This window comes from Perissodus microlepis, chromosome 5 (assembly GCF_051167445.1).
Source record: "Perissodus microlepis isolate ML-2025 ecotype Zambia chromosome 5, ASM5116744v1, whole genome shotgun sequence".
Taxonomy (NCBI): domain Eukaryota; kingdom Metazoa; phylum Chordata; class Actinopteri; order Cichliformes; family Cichlidae; genus Perissodus; species Perissodus microlepis.
The window spans coordinates 31003051-31019652 of record NC_140465.1 but is presented as its reverse complement, the minus strand read 5'-3'; the positions used below and the strand labels follow the sequence as shown (position 1 = coordinate 31019652).

Here is a 16602-nt window from a genome sequence, read left to right as displayed (position 1 = left end):
ACTGCCACAGCAGTAGAAGTATAGTTGGATAATGCTCTTTGAAGGACATATAAAGAAGAGCTGTAACTGTCGTTCAAGGAGCCTGGAGAGCTATTCCTGAAGACCACTTAGAGAAATTACAAGAAGCTTGCTTAAAAGAGCTGAGTATGTGTTGGAGAATAACGGTGGTCATACAAAAAATGACTTTCAGATTTAGGAAGTTCACTCAGACAAAAGGAACAATGTGCAGGTGTTACTTTTGGATATGATCATCTCATATCATGAGGTCTTGGGGTCCTTTAACATATTTACCAAAAGCATAATTTCACGGATTTTTTCTCATGTTTTCATTTTCTCAGTATCTCCTTATGACAGTGCAATGCTGACTCACACCTAGCCAGTTTCTGCTGTTAATTAAGGTAATATAGCGTTCTTAATGTTGCACATGTTTTCTGACCATCACAGAAGTTCAGCTTTCTCTGAGGGTTGATAAGAGATGGGACATTAAAGAGCGAACAATGAAAACTATATACTGTAGTGGTAATGTGTGAGCAAAAATAAAAATGTGCATGAATTTGTGTGTAAGTGGAAGAGAAAGTGTGCGTGAAGAAGGGCAAAGCATCATCAGTCACTGTCGCTACCCACTGCAGTCTCTGGCTCGGTGCCACACACACACCCTCAGACACACATGGACGCACAAACAAAGAGGTGCAGGATGCATAATTTATAGGAGTAATCAAAGGCAGACAAAAGCCTCAGTCTTTGAGTCTGCGGGCCCACCGGGATGCAGGTTGACGTACACACACAAACGCACTCTCGCTCTATTCAAGTGAACAGCAGTTTCTACCAGCCAGGCAAAGTCTATAGAGGGTAGCAGAGAGAAAATACAAGGTGGCGAATAAGAGGAAAAGGTGGGGGGAAAGTGAGAGAGAAACAGAAAGTAGATAATTTTTCACACAACCTCTTCACTTTGCTCCTCTGCCTAGAGGCCCTCTCTTACAACTTCCTCTTCCCTTTTTTTTTTATTAAAAAAAGCTCTGTCTAGACCAAAAAGAGACAGTACAGCAGAGATAAACTCCCTGCACATGTTGGCTATACTCTGTTTCATTCACTCCTCTTGTTCTTCTATATGTTTTCTCAAGAGTTTATCTAAGGAGAAAAGTGGTTTTTGTGGCAGCTTGCACAAGGGAGACAAAATTGAGGCCTGTTTTTGGACTCCATAAATATTAATATTTTATAAAATACAGATGACTACCACTCATAAGATTTGAATATGCCATATTTAGCAATGATCCGTGCGCTTTGAAGACCTGGACTTACTTGTGTGGTGGGTTATATTTTTGCATTGTGATAGTTTGTCTTTCTCTCTCTGACCCTCTCATAGAACACCGATATAAAAAGCTCCGCTTTTAAAGCTTTTATCTAAATCCAAACCAGTGTCCCATTTCTTTATCTTCCCATAACTAGAAATATCCAGTAAAATCCATCCATGTTTGGCAAGTTGAGCCTCAGCCTTGCAGTGGATCTCTGGGCAGACAAACAGACACACAAATAAACGGGCAAATGAGCATAGAAATGCTATGTTTCACATACTACCAGCAAATAACTGTGACTGCACTCAGCCATCCAGGTAATGCACCTGTGCTGAGGCACCAGATAAATCCCTAAACACTTTAGCCTTATCTGCCTGGGCCAGGCTCAAGAAAAAGGCTCTTGTCTTTTTGTGTGTGGCTCGGTCCTTCTGTCCGTGTCCGTCTCTCTGTCTGCCTTTTGCAGTCTGCAGTCTGGCTTCCCCCTATTACTTCAGTCGTTGAAGTTGATAGGCAATAAACCCAACTCATTATGGATGATCTCTTGCACCCACCCTGCTCCTTCACTTTCCCTCACTTTATATTTCTTCTAAAATGTCAGGTATATTGTGCAGAGGCAGGACTTTAAGTTTTACAAAGTGTAGTTGAACTTAAAGCTGCTGTAACTTTGAGTATTTGTAATAACAAATGCACAAAGAATGATGTGACAAACTCACACTGAATCTCTTACAGTGGTTACAGGGGGGTTTATTACCTTTCAGCTCATTGTTTTGATTTACTTTAGTACTTTGCTTTAGCATTTAGAAGCTGAAGAGCTTGTGTTTAATTCTAATACAAATTAATGCTAATAATATGCCATTGCTACTATAGACTGCACATAAAAGATGGACATACAGGCTATGGGCTAAAACATTTTTTGCCACAGATTTATAGAGCCAAGCAGTCCACAAACAGTTAACAAGCGGTTGTAAAACAATGGCGCCACCATTGCGACAAGTTAGCTGGTGAAATTACTTCCCTTTTAGATAGTCCACGATCAACTATAAGTGGTGTTATTGCAAAGTGGAAGTGTCTAGGAATTGCAGCAACTCAGCAGACCACGTAAAGGTCGCTGAGTGCTGAGTGCATAAAAGTTGCCAACGCTTTGCTGACTCAATAGCTGGGTTACCATGACCAAGTAGCTCCTGTAGGTGTAATGTGTAGGTGGTCCAGTACTTTTGTCCATATAGCGTAGGTTGGGGGTCTAAAAAGTGAAGTCAGTATGGAAACACCTTAAACATGCATTCTTTTGTATATGGCCTGCAGGGGCTAATCATGTTTTGGAACTTCAGTAAATTCTTTCCTAATGAGCCTGCATTCTCAGTTGCTAGTTTAAAATGTTATGTAATGCAGCGTGATGATCATTTTTTAAAAATATTGGTCAAATTGAGTGTAAAGCAGGGCATATCTTTCCTTCCTTTACATGTTTATTGTTTATTTAACTGCCCGTCAGTGGCAAAAGACCACTCTACAAGCTTAATTGAAGTAAAGCATATTTAGAAAACATGGTTGGTTGAGTGAGATTTTTCTTATGTGAAACTCAGGTCCAGGTCTAACTGGACACATACTATAGAAGTTAGGCATTCATTACAATAAACTGGGTTAAAGGTTAAAGCATAGAGGTCAAACACTAAGGTTTAAGTCACGTTAATTGTGTGAAAACAGTGCCTAAGCAACCCAGGACTATCATATATAGCCTAATGATTGTTGACTGGGGCAAACTGAAAGTGCTGTATGCCTGAACAGGAGTGTGATAGAGTAGTCTCTATGAGTTTTATGACCCCCGATGTTGTTGCCTTGCAAATAAGCTGAATGTGTGCTGCCATACACCCCATGATTCTTGCTTTATCTGACTTTCAGAGCATGGCGGAGCGCTTCGTTGCTGTTATTTCTGGCTGTGTTACATAATAAGTCTCTCTTTCTGTTTCTTCTCATGTTGCGGTGCGATGATGTGCTGTTGGCAGGCAAATCAGCACCGCAGTACTAATTGTGGTGTATCAGAAATGTATAAAGATGTTTTAGCTCCAGTCTGCTGCTGTCAGGTAGTTATAAAATATTCTTTTGAAATCTTTAGAAAGTGTTTCCTTTTGCAAAATTGCGACAGCAGCCCTGAGCGGCACCACTGCATTGGCTTGAGTTTTTCTCAGTTGGAGAAGAAGAGCTTAGAGGCCAGCAGAGGCAGACAAACCATCTGGGGTTGTGGAAGTTTTCCCAGAAGCGTGAGCTTCTTTCATGCTGCTTGGTTGATTTGAATTATTAAGCAGCCAGCATGATGGTTACAAACTGCATAAATAAAGACATGTAGACCTAACAAATTAACATTATGCTTAATTTAGGTGTCCTCAAAGGTACAACTTGACCTTACATTATTTATACAATATTTTTTTAAACAGAATTTTCTCTTTATTTCAAACATATTTACTTTAGTATTACTTCTATATTTTCCAACAAAATGGATGGAAAATATCATATTTTAGCAATTTCTACATAATTTCTATATTATCGTAATTTGATCGTCTACGGATTTGTAAATTGAGAGTTGTGTGACTCAAAGTGTATTTTTCTTTTCATGTTTCTACTCACCAAGTACCACAGATATGAGGAAGTATATTCTGACTAATACTTTATCATAAACAATTCAGATTACTTTTTCATCCTTGTCCAGTTTCCCTTTAATTTCATCTTTTACCTCTGAACTCCCTCATTATTATGCTGTCTTCATTTAAACTTTATTTTTATTTTTGCCCCAATATGTTAGGATGCTTTTCTCTGTCTGCAGCCTGTTCTGCTGACTTTGTTATTTCTCTCGAGGACAGAAAGAGTTTTGCAGAGAAGACTTGAGAGGTGAGAAAAAGGGCACAAAAGATAGAAGTGGGATGGAGATACTTGAGAAGAGGCCACAGGGATGCACTATCACACCTGAGAGGAGAGGAGCAGACCAGAGAATGAAATTAATGAGGAGAGGTGCTGAGAGAGGAGAGAAGGACGTGCCCTCCCTCTGTTGTCCTCTGGGCTTTGGATAGATTGCTTCCTCTGACTTGCAAGTGAAGGTGGGGAGGGATGGAGAATGTGGCCACTGCCAGGGGAGGAGTTGGGCATTCAGGTGTTAATTTGCACCCTGATTCACACTTCCAGCATTTCATCAGAGAGCTGCAGATTTGGCAAGATGATAGCCCTGTCACCTTCCATCAGACCTAGCGATCACATAAACTATCCCTGCCATCTACTGTACAAGGCTTTGCTGCAGGCTATTGGATTCCCAACCCACTCTCTCTTCTGTTCTCTCTCTCTCTCTCTCTCTCTCATGCTATGACTCAGCCAAGAAAGATACCTCTCTCATCCTGTCTCAGGCTACTGAACCCTCTTGTCCAAAAATGTGCCAAAATGTAATAAAAGTGTGATAGCGCTTGGCTCCAAATCCAGACCTGGCACCAGAGCACCCAGAAGGAAATTATGTTTCCAAGTTAAATTGGTTTCCTGGCATGTGATAAGTTGGGGTGAATTTTTAATCCATGACCTCATGAAAAAATGTCAGTCTCCCAGCTGCTATCATGCCTCCCATCCTTCCACATCCTTTTCCCTTTCCACTCCCATCTGCTTTTGCCCCTGTGTCTTTCTTCTGGCTACGCTATGCTTAAAAAAGTAAAAGATAGTAGGTGTGAGACACCTTTGCCCCTCAACCAATTACCTCACCAGGGTGTAATCCTACCCAACCTCAACTCTCCTCCCAGTCGATCCTTTTTTTCATCTCTTTGCTTCATCCCTGTCGCCCAGTGAGGCTCCATCGCTCACCAATTACAGCAGCAATAGGCAGCTAGCTAAAGCTTCTCCCACAGCCAGTTTAATGCATGCAGGAGGCATGCAGTTGACTAATATGACACAAGGTGTTCTTCCATAGCCAGCCTCATACAAGGTGAACCCTGACTGATACTTTTCTTTTCAAGTAAACAAACTTAACAGCTCATGGACAAGAAAAGAAGTTAATGAACAGCAACAGAAGGTTTTAGTTCAGAACTTAAAACACTCACACAAGAGTAAACTTAGATGGGTAATTAAAACTTTAGTGTGGAGTACACTTATGTTTGTTTTTCTTCTCTGAATATAGAGAAAATGGCAATAAATGTAGATTGAATAATTAGCTGTGACTTTTGGCTAAGGGACTTTACAGCTGCTGTGCTTGGTTCCCACTTCATGCTACTTAAAGGCTAAAAAATGGAAAACCATAATGCTTTTGTCCTGACAAAACGCGATGTCCGACAGAACTGTCGTGGCAATGTTTAAACCCACAAATCTATTATCTAAATTGATTTCACACTGTAGAAGTGACTGCCTTTGTGCCTGCCAGCTTTCCATTTCCTGCTATCTGATGTATAGAAATTCAATACACTTCAACATGGGTCCTGAAATGTTTTGTAATCTGTGTTTTTGTGTCAAATGGGAGGAGACTCTTATCTGTTTAATATTAAGGCTAGAGATTATTGAGCGCTATGCTATGATAATGAGAAGACAGAAGCAGAAGAATAAATTGAATTCTGTCACTGAACGATAAGTTTTTTGTGAAAGTAGCATTAAGTAAGATTTACAGTGTAAAAAATAGTTTCATTCGGCATTTTCTCTGCATCATTTCACAGTTGAGTCTGGCAATTGTCACCTCCCGGCAACATCTGCGTATCCTCCTCTTGTCAAGATATCCCTTTCGTCGACCAGTCATTGCAGAGATTAGCAAGTAAAGAAGGCAGGGAAGGCTTAGTTCCATTTGACTGTCAGTCTCCTCCTGTGTACAATCACCTCCTTTGCATGATGCCAGATAAAGAAGGTTCTTTAGGGAAGGCATTGCAGTGGCCTGCCATTTAACAAAATTAATCCTGACGTGCACAGCTACGGGGGAAGCAGCAGCAGCGGGGGGAAATTGGACTAGATTCACCCATTCATCATCAGACATCGACAGAGACATGCGCAAGAGGCCCGGTCAACACGCTAAAAGCTGCTATACGCTCTCATGTACATGCTCAGGCATCCTCCTGCCTCTCTACGCTCGTAGCCAATCAGCTACCATCGGTTTAGGAGCCAATCAGGAGCGAGGATCTCTACTGGAGATGTTGAGGGGCTGAAAAGAAGTGACTGTGTCAAAGTCGTACCCTGTGAGGCAGTGCTGCATTAAAATTCATACAGAGCTGAGGCACCAGACTGAATACTGATCAGGGTCCTGTCCTGCAGCACAGTGAAGAAACAGAGTAATTTTACTGTAGATTTCCACAGTTGTGTTCCTTACATGCATATGACCATAAAATGCATCACAGAGGAGCGAAGCAGCAGGAAGAGAGAAGAATAAAGGCACAGAGGGGAGAGTGGGAGACACAGAGAGAAAATACAGAGCATGAGATCCAGTTATACAAGGCTGGTGTGTCTCTGATGTGGTGCTGGAGTCATGATCGGAGGGAGGAGAGTGAGAGAATATCTATTTATGACAGTGTGTGTGGGCAAATGTGGTCATGTACCCATATGCTGCTGCTATTTATTCGTATGTACATTATGTTTGCACTCATGAAAATGTCTAATGCATTTGTAAATGCAGTTTTTTGTTTTTTTAAAAAAAGGTATCTTGGTGATTCTCCCTGCCATCTCTGCAGTGGGAAAAGGAGACAATCAATAGTTACATTGTGACCTGGCAAGCGTAGTATTTGCAAATAAGTGCCTGTTGGGATTTAAATAAATTAATCAATCAGCCCGTGTAAAGGTCTTTAACCGTTTTAAGTATTATAATCTTTTGTCATATTTCATCCATATGAATTTAAATCCTGTTATCATGTTAAAAATTAGTAGTCCATATTAGTGATTCCATGAAAATGATCAAATTTAGCAAAATGGGATCATCCCGTTTTTCCATAGTGGGATACGAAATAAATAAATAAATAATTAAATTAAATAAAACAAAGGCAGGAGCAGTTTAATAAGTGAGTTAAATGGTTAGGTCCAATTATGGATGGGTGTATCAGACCAACTTTATTTATTAAATATTTTTTTAATAACAGCCACATAGATGCAAAATGCATGAATAAATACACTGAAAATAATGAAAAATGAAAACAAACCCAGTAAAAAAAAAGAAGCTATAATTGAATAAAAACAAAAAATAAACAACTATAATAAAATTTCAAAATCTGAGTATGTAAACTTCATTTTACTGTCTCCTAGTAAAGAAACGCCCACAGCAGCAGAAACACTAGTTTGGCGCAGTGGTTAAACAGGCGCCTGGAGTGCAATGACTTGGGATCGAGACCAACCTGCAGCCATCTGCTTTGTGTCTTCCTCTGCTCTTTCTCTTATGTCTATCTTCACTACTACACTGTAAATGAAGGCAAAAAAGCCCCAAAATACCAGTTGGTTCAACAAAAATATTAACTGAAAACTTTATCTCAATACAAAACTTGCACTTACATGTTGCATAAATTATAAATATTTGGATATATTAATATGTAAAGAAAATGTTAAAAAGGCAAGGCTGACAGAAGCATGAATAGATTCGCTTTGGTTTAGCGTGCCTCTGCTTTATGCTAAAAACTGCTTTAAGCCTTTTTTGGGTCATTTTTAGACAAACTTGTAATTTTCATACAGAATTGCACATGGGTGTGTTTGGGTACATGGTAAATCACTGTCAATCCTGATTTGACTGGAATTTAGATTAAAGTGACCTTAATCCTTCACCTGACTCCACCCAGTATCCACCAGCTCTGTCAGCAAGCAAGAGAGAGAGAGACATATCGCTGACTGCCAGACACGAATTAATGCCTTACTGTAGTGACATTCAGAGAAGACAAGAGAATCAGTGAGTGAACTCATGACCTGCTTGGATTTGGCGAACCACCAAGGAACAATAGCAGGGAACCCAGCCAGAAAATCCAACTCATCTTTCCTTTTTTTTTTCCTCTTTTTTTTTTAATTGGTTGTTTCCAGCCGACTAATTCCATTTGAATCCCTCACTCTTCCACTGGATGAAGCGTTTCACTCTGGATGCAAATTAAATGTCTGTGCAAGCACATGTACTCACTGTTTATTCTGCTGTGAGTCAGATTGACTGCCAAAAAGATGGTCTATGTTTACTTTCATACGTGCAGTAGCTGTGAATACGTTTTTGGATGTGTGTAAAAAGCCTCATTTTTCAACAGCACCGGGGTAGTGTGTGTCCTTATTCTCACATATAATGGCTGCAGTCCAGCCCAGACTAAGATTAATTTGAGATGCTACTCTTCTGCTGCTGTACAACAGTAGTTAGTGCATATGCTTGGCTTAGACCCCACTATCACATATACACACACTTGCCCATTCAGATGCACACACCAATTCAACAAGTGGTCCCAGAGCCTCTGTTGAGTCAGCTCCTCCAGAATCAACATCCAGCTCTTTGGCTTTTCCCCCTGAAGTTGGTCCTCAGAGAGAAAGAGCAGTATGGCAGCTTAGCACAGAGCAGTTAGAGAGAGGGAGAACAACACGCACTCTAAGTGAGAGAGAGAGGGAGTAGTAACTGTGACTGTCGCCACCTCAACACCATACAAGGAGGATCAATAAAGCAAAGTCAAATAGCGCTCACTGAGCAGTCCTCTGTGGCTCTGTTCAAAGATCTGTTGGAGAATTGTATTGTCCGAATCAGAGCAGTGGACCAGACTTCCACTCATTTGCACCAAGTTATATTTACACTCAAACAGTAGAATTGTCCTGACTTCTCTGTGCGTAGCTCATCCTGGCAGACAATAGAAAACAGAGAGTCCTTATTGAATATAAACCAGGGGGATGGTGCTCTCATATTGCAATACAAGTGGTGAAGTCTGTCTCCGACGGTAAATGTGTAAACAAATCTCTAATGGACTGGATTAACCTTGATAATCTATTCATTCCAGTGCCTCACCTGCTGACCTGCCTGCTTTTGTAACTGATTATTGATCAGCCAAAACAAAGCATTTGTGAATATCTATTAGGGCATGAAAGTAGTCGTCTAATACTCTATATCCACAAATGATGAAAATCATCAGTTCTCAATTAAACATCAAAAATGTAAGTAAACAAAAAATGCTCATCAATATTTTCCAGAGCTTGCTATTTCAACCAACACCGTAAGACCTGAAATTATTTTCCGATAAATTAAATAAATTGTATAAAAAAAATCAATAAATGCTCTCTAATAAAGTCAATAATTCTTCAATAGTCTGTCATGATCAGAATTTGAGTCAAACTATTGTCCCTGAATTTGGCAATGCCCAAAATGACTTAATGAAGAGGCTATGTAATGTACAGCAACCTGAAGATAGCAACCTTGCTCCACATAATGTTGTTTTGAAATTGCTACGAACATATAAAACAATTCTGTTAAAAAGTAAATCGCATTGATGGTCATATTAGTAAATAAGGTACGAGTCTGCTATGGTAACAAATAAGAAAATAAGAGGACAAAAATCTATAAGAAAAGTACATAAAAGAAGGTTCAGTGTTTTTATTTTGCAGAGGATTTAGAGTATGATCACATGCTCTGTGAGCAAAAGGCTCTGCATTTTGACCACAGATAAGGAAAGACTTTGTTAGTGAGAGCCATTGTTGAACAGATCCCATCAGACTGAGGAAGGATAAGTTGCTTGGGGATGCGGTCAGAGCAAAACTCTTTTGGGAACTGTCATTCTTCCCAAAAAATAGTTTCCATCATTCTTTTGATGATGGAGTTTTAATTATTAGACAATGAGGAGAAATGAGCCATGTAGAGATAAATGATACGTTAGAAGAGCTGTTATGGGCACATTAGCCCACAGATGTACAACTGTGTGTGTGTGTGTGTGTGTGTGTGTGTGTGTGTGTGTGTGTGTGTGTGTGTGTGTGTGTGTGTTTTCCCCCTTTTTTTTTGTTTGAGTTTTTTGGTGTGTATGTGCTTTAAGCCGTCAGAGTCACTTCCTTACTATTATCTATAATAAAGAGCTCTTAAAATTTGATTTCTGAGATTTACCCTCATCATTTTTCCGTTATCCACAGGAGTAAGTTTGTATAATGATAATTTATAGTTCCGAGAAACCGGAAGGATTGTGTCGTGTGGTTTACATCAGAAAATGGAACATGGCTTTCAGGCTGAGACGTTAAGTCACGCTCCCATCACCTGGCTGCAGCTGTTTGACTCATGATTCACCATCACTCTTTCATTCCTCATTTGACAAGTAGCATTTGATCATACTGACTCAGAGCGGCATTATAAACCAGACTGTATTTGCATCTTCCCTTTCCAATGTCAACTGTCTCATTTCTGGTATTTTTTATATCAGAATGCCAGTGAAGGTTCAGTGATTATAGGAATTAGTTCTTTGAAATCAAAATCTGTCTTTGCAAATAGCATAAGCACAAACTGCATATATGTAAGACTGGAAAAATTACAATTTAACATAACAGACAGAGTCCCATTTACAAACTTACATTGTGCATCCAAACTTTCATAATCATCATATTGGGGTTTTTCCTGCAAAGATTACATTTTGGGTACCTCTAGATGAGTTTTACTCTAAGTCAGATAAAAACATAGTAATTTCTTAACTCACTGTATTGATTTGGTTTCTGTTTAATGAAGCAAAATATACATTTAATTTTTTAAAACCAGATTATCAGGAATAAATGGAACTACAGATTTCTGTCAATAAAAAAGCAAGACATGCCTTTACAGTATGCATACAGTTACCTACAATAAAAATGTAAAAAAAAAAACAAAAAAAAAAAAAACACTTGTCATGTCTATCAGCAAGGAGGATGAGGAGATTTAGACAAACATAAAGCTGTTTAAGGGAAAATGAAAGAGAGAAGATCTGTTTTAGTAAAATATCCCTTGGATGGAGAAAATTCACATTTGATTCACATTTGTGTCCAGTACCAGTATTTGTTGCCCTCGTTCAAACTGGAAGGTCCAAAATACAAAAAATCTCTAAATCTCTTTCCAGTTCAGATATGGTGTGAGCACCATTTAAAGCCATCACATCAGTTATTTACTGTCTATATTGTGCAGTGGATTGTGGAGAAATTTCTGGCTCTAATTTTAAGATCTTTTTTTAATGATGAAAAAATGGAAAAAGTAGCAAATAAATGTACTGTAAAAGTCAAAAGTGTTTTAGCTCTAAATCAAATTTGAATAGAAAACAGAAGCATTTGAAAGCAGCGCCTGCTGGCACAGGCACGTTAGCATGAGCAAAGGTAGATGCTGCAGGCAGAGGAGGTTTATAAAATATGTTATCTGAACTGTGACATCATTATGAGGTTGCCAGTTGATGATGTTGCCTAGCAACAGAGAGAAGTCCCCCAACGTCAAACTCAATACTGCACTTACCCAGCAACATACCAAGCAAGTTTGATGTTGAGATGGGCGACGAACAGACAGATTCATCCGTGTATTAGTCAGACTGTGTATTGTGTATATGTGTGTTTGTAGATGTTTGTCTAATCTCTGCTGGGCACAAGAAGGCTCGTTTTGTTTTATCTCAAGCGAGGCACAACACTGTATCATCCTGATTCGCTCTGACAAAGTGAAAATAAACCAACTAAATAATCCACATGCTCTGAAAACCCTCTGTTAGATGCTCCGGCCTCCTTTTAACCATAGTGTATGTTTTAACCTGGAGGTCAAAGTGAGCTGAACCTTTAGTGCTGCAGAAGCTTTTACATTTTGCAGCAGCAGACGTGAGCGTCCCTCTTTTTGCATCTCCCTTTCTCTCTCTGCGGGTTCCCATTTCAGATTTGGCTGCCTCGTCGTTGTCCTGTCTGAGCCTGTATCGCTCTCTCCTTGTCACTGTTTACTCTCGCCCCATCTATCTCTGTCTCTCTTCATCTTCTCATCAGTACTCTTATTCTCTCACTTTCCATCTCTTTGTGTTAACCTCCCTGTGCTCTTTTTATGCTCCGAATCTTCATGCATGGCCCCTTTTCTCAGTATCCCTGTCTAGTGCTCCATCTCTGTTAGAACAGTGTGCCGGCTGTTAGCAGTGCCCCAACGTCATGGCACATGGCTGCGGCATCTTGGCTATAAATAACTCGGTCTCGCAGTCCAAGACAGGACCGAGAGCCAGAGGGAGCGCAATCTGCTGTCTCCCTCAAGAGATGCTCGAAGGGGAAGGTGCGAATAAGATGGCTCACTCTGCACTACCTTCACCACTCAGACCTTCATTGTACTTTATGTATAAAATGGTTGTGAATGCAATTATTTTTCTAGACAAGTGCAAATTTCTGGTGACCAAGCATTTCAAGTACGTAGCCAAAACAAAGGTTAGAGCAATAAATATCAATGCATAATGTAAACAGACACCTTGAATTTTCATGAAGATGTAGGATGGGGCTAACTGTGCTAACACCATTACAAGTAACCGTCTGGAAGGTTTATCCCTTTTTTTTTTTGCTGTTTCCTTCAGAAAGAAAATGTCACTCTGCAGTGTTGGTGACATTCAAAGGTTTGATTGATGACTGCAATATATCAGTCTTTCACACATCTCTGTCGAGTAGCTGTGTTTGGATTGATTTACGGGTCCACACAGGATTTTAGTAACTTTCATTTCATTTGAATACTAGAAGAAGAGTGGTACATTGTAGCGAGCGACACTGATAAGAATTAATTGATGCCTGTGCCCATCTTTATGCAAGTCCCGTCTTTATTGATCCCCTTATTGAGTCCTGATCAATGTCCTGTATACACGAAGAAAGTTTGTATATATGTGTAATTGTGTGTGTATTTACTTATATGTGTATGCACATCAGTCTGGAGAGTCAATTGGTGTGACTCTGCTTACTGCAATAAAGTCCTTATGTCTGGTCCATTTTGCAGCAGTAAAGATTACTTGTCACCAGACCAAGGTCCTGTTTCTGTCTTGATCCACTGGAAGTTTGACTGGCAGCTTTGGTTTTTTTAATTTTTCATGATGGTTACCACAGTGCACACTGTATTGTTGCTGACTATGTCCATGCCTTTATGGCCCCTGTATTATATGGCTCCTTTTACAGAGATAAAAGTCACAAACAATAATAACACAATTAAAAAACGATATCAATAGTGAAGCATCTTAAAACAGAATAAAAATAGATTAAAAAAACCTAAATAACAAAAGACTGATTGTACATTGTACAGATTTTCTGATGGCTGCTTCCAGCAAGCTCAGACCATCTAAAACTGGTTTCCCTAACATAACAATGAGTTCACTGCACTCTGCAGTCACCAGATCACAATGGAAAAGAGCACCTTTGGGATGCTGCAAATCTCCTGTTCATATCTCCATGATACGAACAGGAGATTCATATCATGGATGCGCAGCTGACAAACCTGCAACTGCTCAGTGATATTATCATGTCAGTATGGACCAAAATATCTGAAAAATGTTTCCAGCATCTTGTACAATCAACAATATTAAGAATTTTGGCAGGTCTGAAGGTAAAAGTGGGTCTTAAGCTTATAATAGCAAGGTGTAGCTACTAAAGTGTCCACTGTATCTATTGTGAAGACACAATCAAGGTGTTAAAATTGTATGCACAGAAAATAGTATTTCTTCTATCAGTTCCATATCATACAATGAACAGTTAGTTGAAATTACACCCAGTAAAGTTTTGTCATAAACATAATTATGACAAAAAGATTTTGGTCCTTAAAATAAAATCCTGCTGCTTTGAGGGAGATGTCAAGAAAGTGTTTTATACGAGGCAGTTGCTCACGGTATAAAGGGAAAAATAGATTGGACACTGCCTGAGGTGTACTGAATTTTCAAATGTCAATTAGAAATCAATGAACTTCTTGATCTCAGATAATGAGAATCAATGAATGTGCAAAGAGCTGGATGCTTCCCTCTCACTACACGTTGTTTCGAGGATTTGTTTGTTCTGGCCCTATTTCTGGGCCTGTGAACTCGTAGACAGATGCTTTTCGATAGAGTCATGTTGCCTTCAGCGAGCTGTCACTATCAGGCTGATTCTACAAGTCAGAGGTTTTTTTGTTCAGGGTAAGAAAAGCTGCCGGGTTGTAGACCATTGTTTTGTGATGTTGTTTTTCAGTGAGGTGAAAAAACTGATTGACACGTCCAGGTTCTTCCTATGGCCATATGGAATACATAGCACTTCACATATTGTCAATACACAGTCCATTAGGTATGCTTCTCTTGCTCAGCATTTCTGACTGCTTCAAGGAGATGGCAAGCTTTCCTTATCAGACGTCCTCTGCTTTGAGCATTCTGTGTGTTTTTTCTTTATTTTAACGATAAAAAAGTAATTATTCCAAAAGTCTACCTATTTTTAAAAGTTGTTACTTTTAGTTGTTGCAAAAAGGGTTTCTTTGACATCAGGAATCTTTGTCTGACTTGTGCATTATCCTCTCCCCTAACATGCTCTTTGTCCTCTGCTTTATTTCAGACCACTCTAAAAGTAGATGTGTGTTTGTTTCTTCCAGGAGACAGTAACCCCAAGGAAAGCAGCCCCTTCATCAACAGCAGTGATGCTGCCACAGAGAAGACTCAGCAATATGACGGCAAGAACATGGCCTTGTTTGAGGTATAATGCAATACTCTGCATACACACATACGCACATGCACACATTGATTTTGTTAACACACACAATCAGGTGCGATGGTAAGAAGCGGGATACACTCGTTTTCACAATTCAGTGATTGAATAGGGGCTCTGACATCGATTAATGAGGGTAATTACTGTGTGAAGGGCATGTGGGAACCTCAGGTTAAAGCAAGAAAATCTCAGAGTGGTGCAGGATTGAACCTCAATGAGGCAATTTGCCTCCACTCTGCACAGATGTATTTACAATGTCTTCTCAGTGGGATTTCTAGATTGAACAGGAAAAGGGGGTTTATGGTGTGCACACTTGTTTTTGTTTCAAATGAGCTGAAATCCACAAAAGAGGATAGCAAGTAGATTAAATGGCTTCTTATCTGCAATGATCTATGGAAACAGCCACTAAGTGATTGGTAATGTTATAGAGTTCACTTGTTTGACTGAGATTGTTAATAATATTGGCTAAAATGCTGATTGCAACCTTCCTGTCTGCTTGTTTTTCTGCAGGAGGAGATGGACACCAGCCCTATGGTGTCATCTCTTCTCAGTAGCCTGGCCAACTATTCTAACCTGCCTCAAGGTAGCAAGGAGCATGAGGAGGCTGAAAACAATGAGGCTGAGTCATCACGCAAGAAACCTGTTAAGGTATTTATCTTAAAAATATATGCACTGAAACATACAACAGATTTTATAGACAAATGAAGTACCAAAGGTCAACTACTCTAAGAGAGTACCATTCATTTAATTTTCATGGAAAGCTCAAATGTACCCCTGTTAGAGGATCAGCGTTTGGAAGAAGTAGATGAAGAATATTAACAGAATTTGTTAATTTGTTGATAAGAGTACTATATTTAGTTGTATCTTTAGTTTGCATCTGCCTACGTAGCTTATCAAGTAGAAGTTACTCAGCCTGAAAGGCACTGTGAGAGCAGCACCGTTACATCAGCTAGGTTAACAATGCTTAGCTAATGTTAATGAGGGGAAGCAATGGTCACAGAATAAACCAACTCAGGCAACCAATTGTAGCATTATTGTGAAATATATGTCTGTGAAGGTTCTCAGTCATCCAGGTCATCGTAGTCTAAGGAGCTTGGAAATAAAAGCGCATGGACTGTACAGTGCAGGGACAAATGCCCAGACCTCTACATTGGAGAGACCAAACAGCCACTTCACAAGCACTTGGCACAACATAGAAGAGCCACCTCCACGGGACAAAACTCAGCAGTTCATCTGCATCTAAAGGACAAAGGTCACTCTTTTGAGGATGCCAATGTTCACATTTTGGACAGAGAGGACAGATGGTTTGAAAGAGGAGTGAAAGAAGCCATTTATGTCCACTGTGAGCGACCATCTTTGAACAGAGGCGGTGGTTTACGACACCAACTGTCTGCCATCTATAATCCAGTTTTGAGATCCCTTCCCAGACGCCTTAACGCTCACTCACATCCTGGGCCATCTGACCTCAGGAAATCACATGATAGGGTGGGGCCAGGTTTCACAATGAGCTCACCCGAAACCCTGGTTGATTGTGACCCACACCCGTTTTCACACCTTGGCTCATGTGATTAGGTAGAGGATCACCAGGGGGTCCTTTTGTCCCTCTTTGGGGAGAAAACTCCCACAGGGTTTAAATCTGGGACTCTCCACCATTTGACCCTTAGAACTGAAGAAGCTTCTCGGATGAGAGGTGAAACGTCTTCAAGCAACTTAAAGAAGTCCAGACGCT

General features: G+C 39.9%; 1 protein-coding gene across 4 annotated transcripts in view; it reads left to right on the top strand.

Moving 5' to 3' along the window:
- Window positions 1-16602, top strand: part of slc12a5a (solute carrier family 12 member 5a) — a 178900-nt gene that overhangs the window by 105940 nt on the left and 56358 nt on the right. For all 4 annotated transcript variants that reach the window (XM_084929353.1, XM_084929354.1, XM_084929355.1 and 1 more), the window contains exons 2-3: window positions 14761-14861; window positions 15384-15521. In XM_084929353.1, coding sequence (XP_084785479.1) covers window positions 14761-14861; window positions 15384-15521 — 239 coding nt within the window. The remainder of the gene's footprint in view (window positions 1-14760; window positions 14862-15383; window positions 15522-16602) is intronic.